General features: G+C 45.1%; 1 protein-coding gene across 1 annotated transcript; it reads right to left on the minus strand.

The window, feature by feature from the left end:
* Positions 1-231: 231 nt before the first annotated feature.
* NCOA4 (nuclear receptor coactivator 4) lies at positions 232-9699 on the minus strand. The gene is given in 14 exon segments (XM_057421600.1): positions 232-1390; positions 1959-2048; positions 2532-3533; positions 3759-3902; positions 4536-4607; positions 5190-5298; positions 5795-5883; positions 6002-6142; positions 6591-6744; positions 9170-9195; positions 9197-9261; positions 9264-9511; positions 9513-9609; positions 9612-9699. Coding segments are annotated over 14 exon segments (2316 nt in total). The 5' UTR covers positions 9685-9699; the 3' UTR covers positions 232-1384.
* Positions 9700-15445: the final 5746 nt, after the last annotated feature.

Below are 15445 nucleotides of genomic sequence, written 5' to 3' on the forward strand. Positions count from 1 at the left end.
TTCAGGGCCTCTTTCAGATGTGCAGTGTCACTCTCTCAGACTAAACTGATTTTTAAACAAATGCACAGGTTCTATCAGGCAGGAACAAGTTCACACTGCCATGTGACACCAACATTGGATCTTGCTAATCATTTCTACAAGGTTGTGAAGAACAACAATCACTTTTATTCCCAGGCAGGGTGCTGGGCTGGGAGAAGGGGAGGCTGTTTTTATAGTCATTAAGAGCCAGTATAAGTTGCACTAGGAACTATATAACTTCACAGTTTTTCATGCAAGCTGACAGGTGTGATCCACATTTCCACCTCCACACTCTTTCCTACAGGCTCAAAATGCTAAACAGCTGAAGAGGTATTGCTCGTATTACATCCACAGCTACAGGAATCGGAATTACCCAACCCCACTTTCATATGCATAACATGGAATTCCACAGATTAAATATCTTTAAAATGCACCAGTGGGAGACACGCAGTTTACTAAGTTAGTGTTTCCCAGTTAAATAGCATCATATCAATCAGATGAGAAGGCACCTACTTCCCCAAATATTACCTTTAAATATTATGTGGCTAAGATGCCTGCTTTCCAGTGGTTTAGTCGATAAAAGTTCACTATGAATTATCTAGAACCAGCAGAAACATACACATTTCAACTTAGAGCTTTTTCAGTGAAATTCAAATAGTTATAAAGTGCTGGGGACACATCTGATCTACTGACGCATGAAGTTTAACACCCTAGTCTGCTCTCTGAAGGGCTCAAAGATTTGCAAGAAAAGTCTTCATTCACAACTAAGTTACCTATTCTCCTGCCACGTGTCACGTCCCGTAAGTTCTTGCCTTTTTCAAAGTCTAGACTACACACAGCCAGGAGATGCACTTCTACAAGATGAAAATGGAAACTTTAAAGCTCGCAATTGCTCTATAAAAGAAATTACTTCCAAATACAGCCTAAGTCATCCTGCAATCCCAGTAAGCTGAAACCCAGCTTACCACAAACTTGTAGCAGCTGAAAGAAACAGCAACACTCCTAAAGTCCCTGCCAAGGCTGAACGTTTCACAGCACCAGGGAGATCTGCTTTATATTTGCACTGGCTTCAAGTGACAACCCATTAAAAAGATTCACACAGTCCCATAACAGATACAAATTTACTAACACCTCTATAGTATTGGATTGTTTGTGCTCAGTGGATTTACATTTCAGAATTAATCATGACAGAAAGGCATCTTCTGCACTGTAACTCGGTTATATGAGTAATCTTTCTTTTTGTTATAATTTGAGAAGAAAAAGCAGATGGCCAAACACAAAACACAAGAGCTCAGCTGGCTGCAGTCACTCAGCGGGCTGTGCGATCGATCAGCAGGAAGGGGATGATTTCGATGCTTCCAGTTCTTCACATCTAAACAAATTTAAAATGGGGTTATTCTCTGTGGTAAACCAAAAGCAACACTTCTGGACAAAAAACATGAGACACCCCCTGGAAAAAGACCCATACTAAAATAGTTCCTAGAACTGAGTATCTTGCCTTCTAGGGCTTGCAATGCGCCTGCTAAGAAGGACTTCTTCATGAACTTCAAAAACAATGATAAAGAGTTATCTCAGCAGAAAGGAAAACATGACGTCAACTGTAAATACACTACCGAGATAAGAGAGAAGCTGCCTGGAAATTTAGACACTAATTGCACATTCCAGTTACAGTAGTTACCAAGATTTTACCAAGTGTCAATCAGCTGAAGAGTGATCTACTCAAGAACACAAGTAATTCCCTTCCTGGCTTGTGATCAAAAGAGGAGGAATGATGAAAAACTAGAATGGTCCAACCTGTTAAAAAGGTGGAGGGCATCACAGGGCTGTTAGACATTACATTCTGAGAACTGCGAGGATGCCAGTTAGCTGCCAGTGCCTGTATTCCGTATCCCCAAGTTACATTTAGGCTCAGCCGTTCTCATGCATTCTGTGCATCCTACCTGTAAAGGAGTCTGATACAGCCATTTCTCTTTATCTCCACTGAGTTTCATACAGGCAAAAAGGTCACAAACTGTAGGAAGGCCAAAGTCCTGAAAGAGAAGTCACCTTAATTACTGATCTCCAAACATAAATACATTCATGTTCAAAAGCATGTAGATGATGCCCTTAGTGACATGGTTTAGTAGTGGACCTGGCAGTCCTGGAGTAAAGGTTGGACTTGATGATCTTAAAGGTCTTTTCCAACCTAGCCAACTCTATGATTCTACAATTCTGATGTATCTTCACATTCTGTCAAGTGTTCAAACAGAAAATAAAACTGACTTCTGAGACTTTGAGATACTTGCTTCATTCAGTAAAACCTATTATCTTGTTTTGTGTTAAACACTGGCCTCATCTACGTAACTAAGTAATAATCACAAAAGCATTACAAGACATAAGACACCTAAAAACTGTCAGTCAGTATTAGCCAGAAGAGCTACGAATTTAGAAGAGGAGGCAGGCATTATATCTGGTAAAACAATAAACCTGGCACATTGGTTTAGAATACGGCAGTAACAAAAACTTATGCTCACTTGTGCTTTCTTGCGTAGAAGCCATTTATCTTCTGCTGGAGGTGGGTTAGCATTTTCTGGGTTGTTTGAAGTCAGCACCCAACTATTTACGTTCAAGGGGAGGTGGAAGAGGTCTAGGAAAGGACTCCTGAAACTATTATCTGCTTTTTCCCTACTTGCCTTCTCTTCTGCCCCTTCTGCTTTGTGCTCAGCCTTAGCTAGCCAGCTTGTCAGAGGCCTTTCGAGCAATACTTTCAAAGGTTCTGCGATCTCTGCTGAATAATCTGCTTTCTCTGCACTAACAGGTTCTCCTGTGAGCTGCTGTGTGGGGTTAAGCCAGCTACTGGTAGCAGACTTGGCCTTCTCATGCTCAGGGTCTGGTACGTCTTTCTGGCTGACTGGAATGCCATTTTTATCCTTCCCTTCTTTCTTCAGAAGCCATTTACACAGAGCCACTTTTCCACAGTTTTCATCACACATGCATTCTGAAAAACTGGCACACAGCTCATTAGCTTTGCACACATCTTCCACTTTAAACGGGGCCTGGGGATGCTGAAGAAGCCAAGCATTCACAGCAGACGTAGTGGGTGATTTCTTTCCATCAAGATGCTCATTCAGGCACTTCAGATTTCCCAGGTTCTCAATTTCCACACTTTTGATCTGGCTGCCACAACAACTGGTACATGTTTCAGCTTTGAGGAGCCAATCACTCAGATTAAATTCTTCCCTAAAAGGTTTGAATTCATTCTTCCATTTCTCATCTGAAGCAGTGCTTCCATTTTCTGTGTCAGCTGTAAGCAGCCAGTCAGAAAGGTCCATCTCTTCTTGTCCAAGGGATTCTAATTCCTCCACCTTTTCAATAGTAGAAAAGGACGAGCTGAAAGTAGAGGCGGAGTCCTTGTGGCCAGTGGAGTCTGTCTTCCCAGCAACATCCTGCTGTTGATTTTGCAGGAGCCAGTTTTCCAAATCTTTCAGATTTCCCCAGGCTTGGTCAAAATAACAAACTTTGGAAGAATTTAAATCCTAGTAAAGACATATTAGAACACATGTATTAAAAGTGAAAGGCAACGTTCAGTGACTGTTTGCACAGTACGGATTGGAGCATTCTCATAGCAAGTGCAAAAGTCTTAGTTCACCATGAGGCAGAGTAAAGAGAATTAGAGGGTTTAAATTCCCACCGCATTCTGCCTGCGGTCAGAAACTGTTTTCCCCTTTACTAAAAACCAGGTTAGTGCATAAAAGGCTTACCTGGCTGGGCTCTGACACACGGTTTTGTGTAACCCATTCTGCAAGATTGGTGCTGGGAACATAAGGAGCCTGGCAAGCACCCAGAGGTCTGCTCCCGAGTAACCAGTCGGCAAGTGAGGCACTCACTGTCCCATACAGTGTCTTCTGTGGAGAAAGGCAGTTCTTGGTTATGAGAAGCTCTTAACTGCTGAGGCAGTGAACACCAGAACAAGCATTCAACATGCATCAGTATTTCTGAACCAGAATCAAGATCAGCCCCTTCTAAGTAAGTAAAAAGCTTGTATGACTTTAAACCACTGCACTGATAGATTGTTTTGTGATCCCAGATTCTTCAGAGAGCAAACGACAAGACATCAAAGTGACAACTTCTACAATGCACACTTCTGATACCTGTAGCCCTCCTTCTGACTACAATTCCCAATTTACTACCCCCCTCCTTCACTGAGGCTGTTTCTGTGCAGAGCCCAACATAAGACAGCCCATGAATTTCTGGATTAAAAGGAATCAGTTCCAATCCTGGCTTGACAACATTGAGGAACATTCAATTAAAAGATTCTGACTGACAGTATCACTCCAAATTCCCTTTCACACTATGTTCTTGCATGTCTGTTCCTGGAGCAGTAACATCGGATCACTGCTGCTGACCACAGCGACTTACTGGCTGCTCAAGCATGTTAACAAACAAACAGAAGTCATTACTCAAGCAATCTAACCTCTTGTGCTTGAGTTCTCCTTTTTCCCTTTAATACAATTAACCATTCACAGACACAATCTTACCTGCTCACAGTTCATTAGGGCACAGTTCTGCCCTGGGAACCAAGGAGAAGTATTCTCTTTCTCTGAGGTTTGCTGTAAGGAAAGAAAAGTTCATTTGAACCTCAGTTTTCTCCAGTTTCTAGGATGTATTCTACACAAAAGCAGAAGTTATAACTCACTGTTTTTTTTGTGGCTAATCATTTTCTCAATATTTAAAAAACAGAATGGAGGAAGATTTACTATAAAAACCACCAGCTTCAGTCCACTTCCTTTAAGAAAATTATCCCAAATAATACAGAAAATACGCTGCTTATATAAAAAGCCCACAATATTTATAGCACAGAAAGCCATACAATGTGTAACCATTAATAGCTAAAGAAAACCATAACGTTAATTTTGAGTTGCTGGAATAGAGTAAGAATACAAACACTATTCCCTCAGTCTCTGCCAAAATATATTAAGAGAACACGTACATAACTAGATTGAAGTTCAGTCAAAATCAGAACTGCATGCAATAGTTAATAAACCACTGGGTATACATTATACAGCTGAAACCATGTGATTCATACACAAGATCCATTCAAGCTATAACTAAAAGTAGAAATACCACTTGTAATATCTTACAATACTGCCTTGGATTTTTTTCCATGTATTCCAGTCTGGGAAAGTGCTTACCATTGTTTTAATTGAACCAAATGAGGTAATAGCCTGGCGAAGGTAAGATGTGTCAGCCTCAAAATTCAGGATGGAAGACTCCTCTGGTTTAAGAGTAAGACTCTCCAGTCTGAAAGAGTGAGATGATAGTGACATAAAGAAAAGTTAAAAACCAAAAATTACAATCTTCTTGCTTTGGAATGTCATGATTTGGGAATCAGCCTGTGATTTCATAAAATGGCTTCCAACTGATTTGGCACTAATTAAGTAACAAAAAGATTTTTAATACTTGAATAGAGACGCCTACCCACAAACCAAGAACAGAATAAACAGCCAGCAAAACACAAGTTTCTTCTTCTTACTTCAACTGCCATCAACAACTAATATGTGAAACTATCTGCACAAATGAAAACCTCTCATGCTCATCGTGGTCCTGTTTTCATAATTTAAGATAAAAATTATGAAAGGAATCATATCTCAGACTGCTCTGAAGATCTTATGTCTGGAAACCATAAAAAATGTAGCAGTAATGTACTATTACTTCCATTAGAATAAAAGAATCAGATTAAATTAAGAAACCAAAATAAATACCAATTGTGTTAACTTGCATCATAAAATGTATTTACCTCTCCAGGCAAATTGAAATCTGGTTTGCTAGTTCATTACTACAGGAGCGCTCCAGCTGATGAATAAGGCAGTTGAATTGTCCCAGATACTGCATGGAAGACAAAGCACACATTATTGTCTTGGCTTCCAAGATTAAAATTGAGAAAACACTCATAAGGACAAAGTTTACTTAAATTCCAGTGCAACAATTTACAACCAAATCATACCCAGTACAGCTCCTGCGTCTGCTGCTGCAACGCCTCCTCTTTGAGCTGCTGGATGAGATCTACCTGCTCAAAGAGCCAAACCTCACGACTGCGCAGGCATTCCAGGTGGCGGCTGATGTGGCTGTGAATCTTTGCTTTCACCTGTGAGGAAACATGTACCATCTCTAGAGCATCTGTCAAACATTATGAACATGCATATGCTGCACTGATGATAAAACAGTATTTCTCACAGGTAAGGGGTATTTTTGGAGCAATTTGTTTCTAAAAAACGAACCAGTCACCCACAGCATCACGTGACTAAAGTTTGTAAAAGTTCCAAGGCCACCTTCAAAGAAGTATCAAAGAACAACGTTATTTGCCATCTCTCTCTATTCTGATGTTTCAGCCAACAGCTTTAGGAAATTCTGTGTGCCAAAGCTAGTAATACAGAAATACGTTTATCAAAAGCATGACCAAATTACACAGCAAGATGGTTGCAAGTCTCTAGGAAAGTTTTGGGCCATCACTGCAATAAAAGTACTCTGGAGTAACAAGAATTGTCATTAGAGTTATATTAGTTATTATTTTTTTACAAAGAATTTAAAATTACCTCCCGCCAGTTCTCTTTAATCTGCTGCTCAGCTTTGACAATTCCAGATATAGCTGTTTCCAGGTCCTTCTTTGCCTGAAGGCACTTTGCCAGAGGCTCACTGTTGCAAGAATTTCTGCTTCTATCTTGTGGCGGACTCATTCTTGAAGTGTTCCTAAAACGCAGTGGAAAGAAAAATTGTAATAGTTTCTATTCCTCTTTAAGAGAAGAGGAAGAGCATCGTATAAGGAACCATCTGCTCCACTTCACTATGAAGGTGTGAAAAAAAACAACTAAGATTTGACACAGCTGCAAGTTTTCTAAACATAGATAAAGATTTCTCCAGGAGCAACAATGGTCTCTCAAACTCCTCAACCCACAGAATTTGCACAGTTGCAGGAAAACCAACAGATATTTGACAACAGCTTCAACCGCAAGAGCTTAGGCAACCCTCCTCTGCCATGCACCTTCCCCTGGCTTTTATGCCTAGCCAGCAAATTGCAGCAGCCGAGGCCTGACTCAGGCAAGGTCCAGCAGCAATGCCAGAGCAGGAGAACAGTCTGGCCAGGGACAGGAAATGTTTCAGTCACCTTTTTTTCAGGTACAGCCAATGAACTGGATCCCATAAATGAGAAAATTCTAATACCATTTGACCAACTGGAAAAGCAAGGGTTGATACAAGGATCACGCTTTACAAAGCTGCAAAGGCTAAAACTTGTGGCAGCTGCCCATTATTTTGTGGTGGTCACAGCCATGGTAACTTACTCAGCTTCAGCATATCCACAAGTAAAAGGGGCTCAGGTACAAAATCTCTACAGAAGTTACCCTGGTAAGGATTCTGCAAGAAAGGGGAAAAAAGCTAAACATGGACTTTAAGTAAAAAACTGGGAAGCACTGATATATGCATTTTTCTACATGGTGGGTATGTTGTTACCAAAGAGTTCCAATTCTCCTGTTTGTTTTATGTGACTCCTAAGCACTAACTAAAGACTCACAGTACATGTTCTATTTAAAATGAGTCTTCAGCAATGACAGCTATGGAAATTCCCAGCAGAATTAATTAAAGAAAATCTAAATATTTCATAGATTTTACCACCGCTATGGAGGGAATTGAGTATTTTGAATATGACAAGACAACCACAGAGCTCATGTTATTGAGCAGCTATTTTGTCTGCAATTTCCAAGCCCCATGACCTGCAACCCAAAAATCCTTCTACAGCTAAGACCCACCAGATACAACAGTTGTGTATTTCAGAGAGGAGAGGGCTAGTAGTTTGCAAGTGGAAGCTGACAGAAAACCAAGGCTTGTGAGGAGAGGCTGCACCCCCCTTGGTCCCCTCCAGACCACATGCTCCCCTTCTCCCATGTGCCCCTGCTATGAGACCCAGAGCAGACACAGGAGCCACCGCAAACCCCTGCACACAAGTCACTCCCATCCTCATCATAACAGCTCATCTAGGAAGTGTAGAGCACAACTATAAGAGAGCGACCTTGAATTTATTTTTTAAGCTTATGTTAATTCTACACCAGGTTAGATGGGGTGCAGAAGTCCAAAATATATCATTCTCCATTGCTATGAATGCCAGTTTTGTCCTTGTACTTGCATCCTCTCATTCATGCACAGGTTCAATTCTGTGAGGTTTCATGAACTTCACCTTACAAATGATGTTCAATAAAGGGTAAGCTTTCTAATCACAACACCCCTTAGATTTTATCATGCTTGTCAACTCTCTCGTGTACAGCCTACAAGAAAAAGATAAGTAGAAGCCCCAGTTCTACTTTCTGTCATGAAAGTAAACAAAAAAGTTCATATCATTTTTTATCATTTCATTGATCATACTCTTATGTAACAACCAAGCCAAAGTCTGAAAGGCTAAATGCAATTGCCATGTTTGCTTGCAGAGTAGATAATGTTTTGTGAAAATTATGTTAAGCTGTGTATCTACAAATACCAAGCCCCGAGTATCCTCCCTTATCATTTATGTGTTTGCTGAATTTATGCCAATAGGGAATTCGGCTCAGTCCCTGAAGAAATGCTACTTTTTCACACTTTGCATTAGCAACTTAATACAATTGAAAGAACTTAGATATGCTGTTCTAACGATCTCTGAGTACTTGTGCTTGTTGCTTTTCTGGTTTTTCATTTGCTTGCAAGAATCTCTCTCTGAAATGTATACAGTGAGAACAAATGAGGCTTTCCTCCAGCCAGCCAGCTCCTGTAAGACGGCTGTCAGTAAAACTATCATTAGCGTTGAGGGTAAGATTCAATCCTTCCTTCTTTTCAATTACTCCAAGCTTCTAACAGAAACAAGTGGGGGTAACCCCCTTTTCCTTGCTTCCTAATTACCACCAAACAGCACTAGGAGTTTTGAGACATTTTCAGGTCCTAGGCTCTGAAGCACCCGAAATGCCACATTTGGCCTCAACCCTAACAAAATACAATTACTTCTGCAACAGGATATATGATTGCAATAGTCACCAGCGTCGGCAATTTCTGTGTCATGTGACTGTTTCCAACCACACGGAGCTACCCCACCGTGGGCACACAGCGCCGCGGGATGCACCGCCCTCGACCCCCCTCCAGCTGAACTTGCACTTACATTCCGAGCGAAGGAAGCAACTCACTCCCCAGTGTCCCGCTTACAACGCGGTCTCCATTTTCTACCCTGCAGAAGCGCGGGCTCCAAAGGGTCTTACAGAGATCCCGTGCAACTGCCGCCAGTCCCGTCGCAAATCCCGCTCCAAGTGTCGCTAACCGAGCCGGGTCCCGACCGCCCGAGGGAGCAGCCCGGCCCCCGCCCCGCGCGTTATCGTGGCGCCCAGCCCGCGGCCCGCCCCGCGACACCGCGCCCGCACGTCAGCGCTGCTGCCCGGCCCCTTCCCCCGAAGTCTTTCCACCGGGTGGGGACCGGGGCCAGGCACATCCATTGGAGTCCTGCCCTGTCCTCGGAAGCTCCGAGCGCCGCCCCGCATCCCGCTGGCAGCTTAAACCGCAAAACCAGAACGTTCTGCAACAAAACCGCTATTGCCTGCAACTCAGAAGTGTGGCAATGCGCCTTCTTTGTGTAACAAATGCAACAAAGCACACCCGGGCGCTAAGGCTGCTTAGCCACATACCGCTTCTGCAGCAACAAGGGCGAAAAGGGCCGCGAGCCTACACAGCTGACAAATGAAACCTGATGTGCCTGGCCACACACAAACCGCAGCACCGAGAGGCTCCCCAGCCCAGCACCGCACCTCTGAAGCTCCAGAAATCCTTCTGTGACAAACCGCTTGGATGCCGTTAACTCCTGGAACGACCAAAATGACACTTACATGCACAGTTCTTATTTATCACTTCTATTCCTGCTTCCACAACTTCACACGCAGCTGAGGAAGGTACATGTATACATCTGCATGTAATCAGTAAAAATGTCACAGCTATGAAACCAAAGGAACTTCCCGAATGTGGCAGGAAGATAATATTACTGTTCCACAGAATAACTGCGGAAAGATTTCTGTCTGTTTCTATTAACACCCAAAGTCTCACTCAAGAGCTGTCACTTCAGCCAGAACTCCTGGTCACAGTATCACTTCTCCTAGGGCTCTGTACAACCTCCACTCAAGCTGTAACTTACTCTATTTGTCCTCTTTTGCTTCTATTTGTAGATCAGAAACTGCTGGACAAAGTCGTATTTCAGATTCCAATTAAGTCCCACGGCTGGGGAGCAGAGACAACCTTTCCTTGCCTGCACAACTTCTCACAGACCAGCACAAAACTGGTTTTACCAGCTTTTCACTTTCAGTACAACCATCCCTGCCACTGCTTGGCAAGATCATTGTTTTTCATTTCAAACGGGTGTTGAGTAACCTCAAAAAGATGGCAGATTCCAGGCTTTACTGGGAAAAAGCTTCTGAAGGGAACAGAACCAAACATTGAATACTCTGTTTATAAATGTGGAATGATTTCTTTCACCTGGCAGAACAAGGCTGTTCCAAAGGTGTCTGACCTGACTTCATGTGGTTTTAGACCAGGTGGCTTGCTTGAACTGAACTTCATTTCCATTTTACCCCGCCAAAAAACAGTAGTTCCTCTTAACTAACTGTCCCAATCCGGGTGCGTGGGAGCTGCATTCAGGGAGTGAAGTACTCTAAGTACATGAGCTGAATCTCAGAAAATTCCATTTACATCCAAACATAACAAGCATGCTGTACAGTACAGCATCCACATCACAAGCCAGGATCTGTGTGAAGCTTCTGCTGGGGAGTTCATTTTGCTCCAAAACATGCAGGCACCACCGTATTTTTTAAGTCACAAGCCATGTGCACAAAAAAAAAAAATAAAAAAAAAAAAATCACAGAATGGTTTGGGTTGGAAAGGACTTTAAAGATCATCTGGTTCCAACCCCCTGCCATGGGCAGGGACACCTTCCACTACACCAGGCTGCTCCTGTCCAACCTGGCCCTGGACACTGCCAGGGATGGGGCATCCACATCTTCTCTGGGCAACCTGTTCCAGTGTCTTACCACCCTCACAGGGAAGAACTTCCCTATAGCTAATCTAAGTCTCCTCTATGTCAGTTTATGACCTCTAAAAGTTCTGAATACGAGAAAGTGAAATGAACACCTTAAAGGACAGTAATTTTAACAGTTTCAGGTAATAATTTTCTAAACTTCAGGTAGTTTCTATCTGCGTGCACTGTATTGGATCTGTGCTGTAGACCTGAACACACACAACTACATTTCCAGCCTATTTTAGCCCTGGAAGAGTAAGCTCTTTGTGCATGTGCACAGAGCACAGGTACTGAGATGTTTTCACAAGAGCTGGGTTCTGAAGAGCTGCAAGTCACCAGTGCAGCTGAGACAGGAAGCCTGGTCATCATTTTATTCCATCACTTGCAAAAACGTATTCCTTAAGTACAGCACAGCAGGCATATAAGTAAAATCACAGAACATCTGAATATGAAGGCCTGAAATCACTATGCCATGATTACATATAACACCAAAGTAGGTATCCTAGAGTGGAAAAGACACATTGTTATCTTAATACAGATTTCACATTACAACACAACTAGCTTTCAGACTTTTGTGTTTAAAACCCTTTGAAAAACAACTGAGAAATCCCTCGCTCTGCTTGAAGCATATGGCCCCAGAGACAGCATAGCCATGCTCACGATACATCCATCAATACATTATGCACTTGCAGAGTTATGAACAGTATTTTTTACATGACCGCCAGCTTTCTTCCCCTTCCATGACTGCATACCTTACCTAAAACCCCACTGTAACAATCTTGCTCCTCTGTCAGTTTTTACATGTGATCCCAGCCACAAATACAGAGTTTGAAGCTGAAAGCATGCCTAACAAAATCCCTGAAAGCCCTGGCTCAAGTCACTTACCAATTACCTAGCAACATGCGCTTGCCAAACCTCGAGTAAACACAGTGCATGACCACTCCTGGTCATCTGAATCCAAACCCGGATGGCTACTGCTTACACCTTTGAAAAGCGCAGCTGCCTACAAAAGATTTTGACTTTTCGATTAAGGGGCAAGATTTCTTCAGGCGTGCTAGCGGATTAACTTCTCACGGGCATAAAAATGAAAGCGAGATGAATAAAACAATCCATGTCTTCATATTCCATCAACGTTAGCCCTCCGCCACAGAATGCTCGTTTCCCGACCGGCCTGCCGGCTCATGCCCGACCCAACCCGTGCCGCTTCAGCGACTTCCAGCTCATTACTCCTGGGCCGCAGTCACAGCGCCCGGGACACAGGTCACCTCGCCTTCCGCCGATAAGCGGCTCTGCTCGGCTACTCCCTCCCCTGCACGCCGGGCCCAGCGCCGCTCCGCCGGCCCTGTGCGGAACCCCGGCCCCGCCGCGCGGGAAGGGGGGTGCAGCTACCACCTCCTCAAGCACAGGGCCGTGCGTTTCCCGCGAGGGGGCCCGAGCCTGGCGGCGACACCGAGACCGCTGCAAGAACACCCGCACGGAGACCAACGACACCGCCTTTCCTGCCCGCACCCCCACCGCACGGCACGGCACGGCACGGCACGGCACGGCACGGCACGCGTGTCCGGCCCCGAGCGTGCACCGGCAGCCAGCCCGGCCTGCGGGGGTCCCCGGCCTATGCCGTTCCCCTGAGCCCGGCCCCCCTGGGCCCGTCCCCCCCGGCCCTTCCCGCCGCGCCCAGCGATGCCCGGCAGGGCCGCGCTCACCGGTGTCCAGCGCGATGCCCTCCCGCTGCTCAGCGCCACCGCAGCTGCCCGCCGAACAACGGCCGTTCTCGCGAGAGCAACGCCCCCGCCCGCCCTCTGGCGGCATGGCGGAGCAGCTGCGGGGCCTGGCGTTGGCGCCTTAATGGCGGCGGCTGTTCCTGTCCGCAGGAGTGGAGCTCAGGGGGATGTTATTACACACACCAACCCAAACCCAGCAGAGGAAACACACACACACACACCCCTCCGGCAGCAGCTGACCTCCGTGCACACCATGGCGGCCTCCAGCCGGGGCAGGCCGGCGGCAGTGCTGGGGGAAGGCAGGGCCTGCCACCTGCGCAGCACCTGATGTGGCACCAGTGTGGCCAACAGCAGGGGAGCGGCCTGCGGCAGCTGCCTACTAGAGGTGGGCATTGGCAGCCTTTGACACAGCACAGCCTCTCTGCCAGGATGAGACCTTGCAGCTGGCCACCTCAGACATCCCCCCGCCCCGTACTTCCCTTTCCAATTTTACCTGTCATGGTGGGAGGGCTGCTTGGCAGCCGGGGTACCAGGCGGGCAGCGGGAGGGCTGCCTGGCTCCCACAGCCCCGCACTGGCCGTGGGCTGCCAAAGCACACTGCCCAGAACAGCAGGAGGTGGCACGTGTTGGAGTGCACCATCACCAGCCTGACCTGCTTCAAAACCTCAGAGAACACTGGGTCTCCCTCCCTGCCTACAACAGAACAGGGCAGAGGAGAAAGATAAAGTACAGAATGTACTGGGTGACGTGTACATGAGGCCCTCACCAGCATGGTTTAGTGGTGGTCTTGGCAGTGCTGGGGTAATGGTTGCCCTTCATGATCTTGAAGGTTTTTTCCAACCTAGTTGATTCTATGGTTCTATGCAGCAAGTCTTGGTCTGGTTTTGGTCTTTTTTTGTGCCTCTGTGAAATTCCCAGTGTGCATTGTCTGGTTTGGCTTTACACAGGTACTCTGTCTTGGTTTTCTTTCCCTGTGTGTGGAGCACAGCAGAATACTTCCTAATACCTGCCATCAGACTTTTCATCTGATCTGGAGGGTAGCAAGAGCAGGTTGTACTGCTGCTGCCCATGCTGATAGCTGTTCAAGGCAAGGAAGCCTCAGGATTTCTGGGACCACCCAGCCAGCATCTCTGGGAATGTAGATGTTTGCACATGTCGGTGTTTGCATATGTAGGTGTTTGCACAGTACTTAAAACATACATTAACAGAGAAAAAGGGCTTCAAATGGAAAACCAAGTAGCTGTGTAGCTCTGCATACATGTGGTAGCTGAGTCACCATTTCCTACGCAGGAGATCCTCTGGGCTCACACCAAGGAGCTGTTCTTTTGGCCAAGACTTTACTTGTGGTTAGGGCTCATGGCTGCAGTACAAATAAAGCAATGCTGACATAAGAGAAAGTAGTCAGCCACCTAATCCCACATGCCCTGTTGCCCTAGGAACTTGCATTTCAGGCATTTGGCTTCCCCATCTAACCACTCAGGAGACAGGATGTGTTATATAATCCTGCTCTGTGTATTTGGATTTAAGAGAAAAAAATAATACCGACCCTGTCTGACCTTGAAAACCATCAGCAGTCACGTACCTGTGGTGTCCCCACAGCCAGTCACCCAGCAGGACTGTCCTGCATAGGGAGAGCAGCCACTCTTGGGCAGGCAGGCGTAGCAGACAAAGCAGTTTGCTGTTCTGTACATGCATGGTATTGTCAATGTCATAATCCGAGTGGTTTGGGTGGTTTTCATGGAAGCATTCGTGCTGGTAGATTTGCTTCATGTGGTACATTCTCTGTGTGGATTCACTGTGGCTAAGGTTATGGTTTCCTAGGAGGATTCGCCAGTTAGATACATCTTCCATCTCCTCCCAAAGGAATTTCAGAGAAATGAACCAGGCATATTTTTAGTGTGCTCTTTCCTCCCACCACTGATGGCAGTACACACCACTCCTCCCTGTGCCATACCCGTAAGCCACATCAGATGTGCCCCTTTACCCAAACTTACACAGCAGACCAAAAAATCTCTAGCCTAAGCAAAGGACAGATAGGCATTCTGCTCAAAGAGGGGCAAAAGGCTGGGTAGGGATGCAATTTTATGGAAAAATAAACAAGATCTCCTGTTCAAACAGTAGCAAAGATGGAGACTCAGGTACTGTGTTGTTCTTCGATACTCAATAAAATTGTGTATCAGTATTGACAGTAAGCCCCCAACCAGAGTACAAAAAGAAGCATTTTGGATGCATAAAAGGGATCTACATACACATCAGAAGTAGTTAATGAGTATAAATGCATGTAGCTTTTCCCTTGGGAAGTGTATGACACCACATAACGTGCTCCTGTACTCAAAATTCTGTACTTTTTCTTGCTGGATGGGAATCACACATGTAGTCCTGTAGCATAAAGCACACCTTCCTGACAAGCCATTGCTTGGCTTTTCCTTGATTCAGCAAAAGTGCTTCATGACCCTCTTTGTACACTTCAAGACTTTCTTTCTTGCTCTGCTGCAGTGTGAGAGTAAAGGGCAGGGCAGGATTCATCCCTTCACCCTTCCCAAAACAGGCACCTCAGCAGAGAAGTGGAAGCTTTTCCTGCAGTTCTTAGGTATTGGCCTGCCAAACTGTACAACTCTGCACAAAGAACTTGAGGAATGTTCTCTGCTGCAGTGATTTTATA

This window comes from Pezoporus wallicus, unplaced genomic scaffold, assembly GCF_028554395.1.
Source record: "Pezoporus wallicus isolate ANWC-B61680 ecotype Strahan unplaced genomic scaffold, APGP_CSIRO_Pwel_v1 contig_4816, whole genome shotgun sequence".
Classification (NCBI taxonomy): domain Eukaryota; kingdom Metazoa; phylum Chordata; class Aves; order Psittaciformes; family Psittacidae; genus Pezoporus; species Pezoporus wallicus.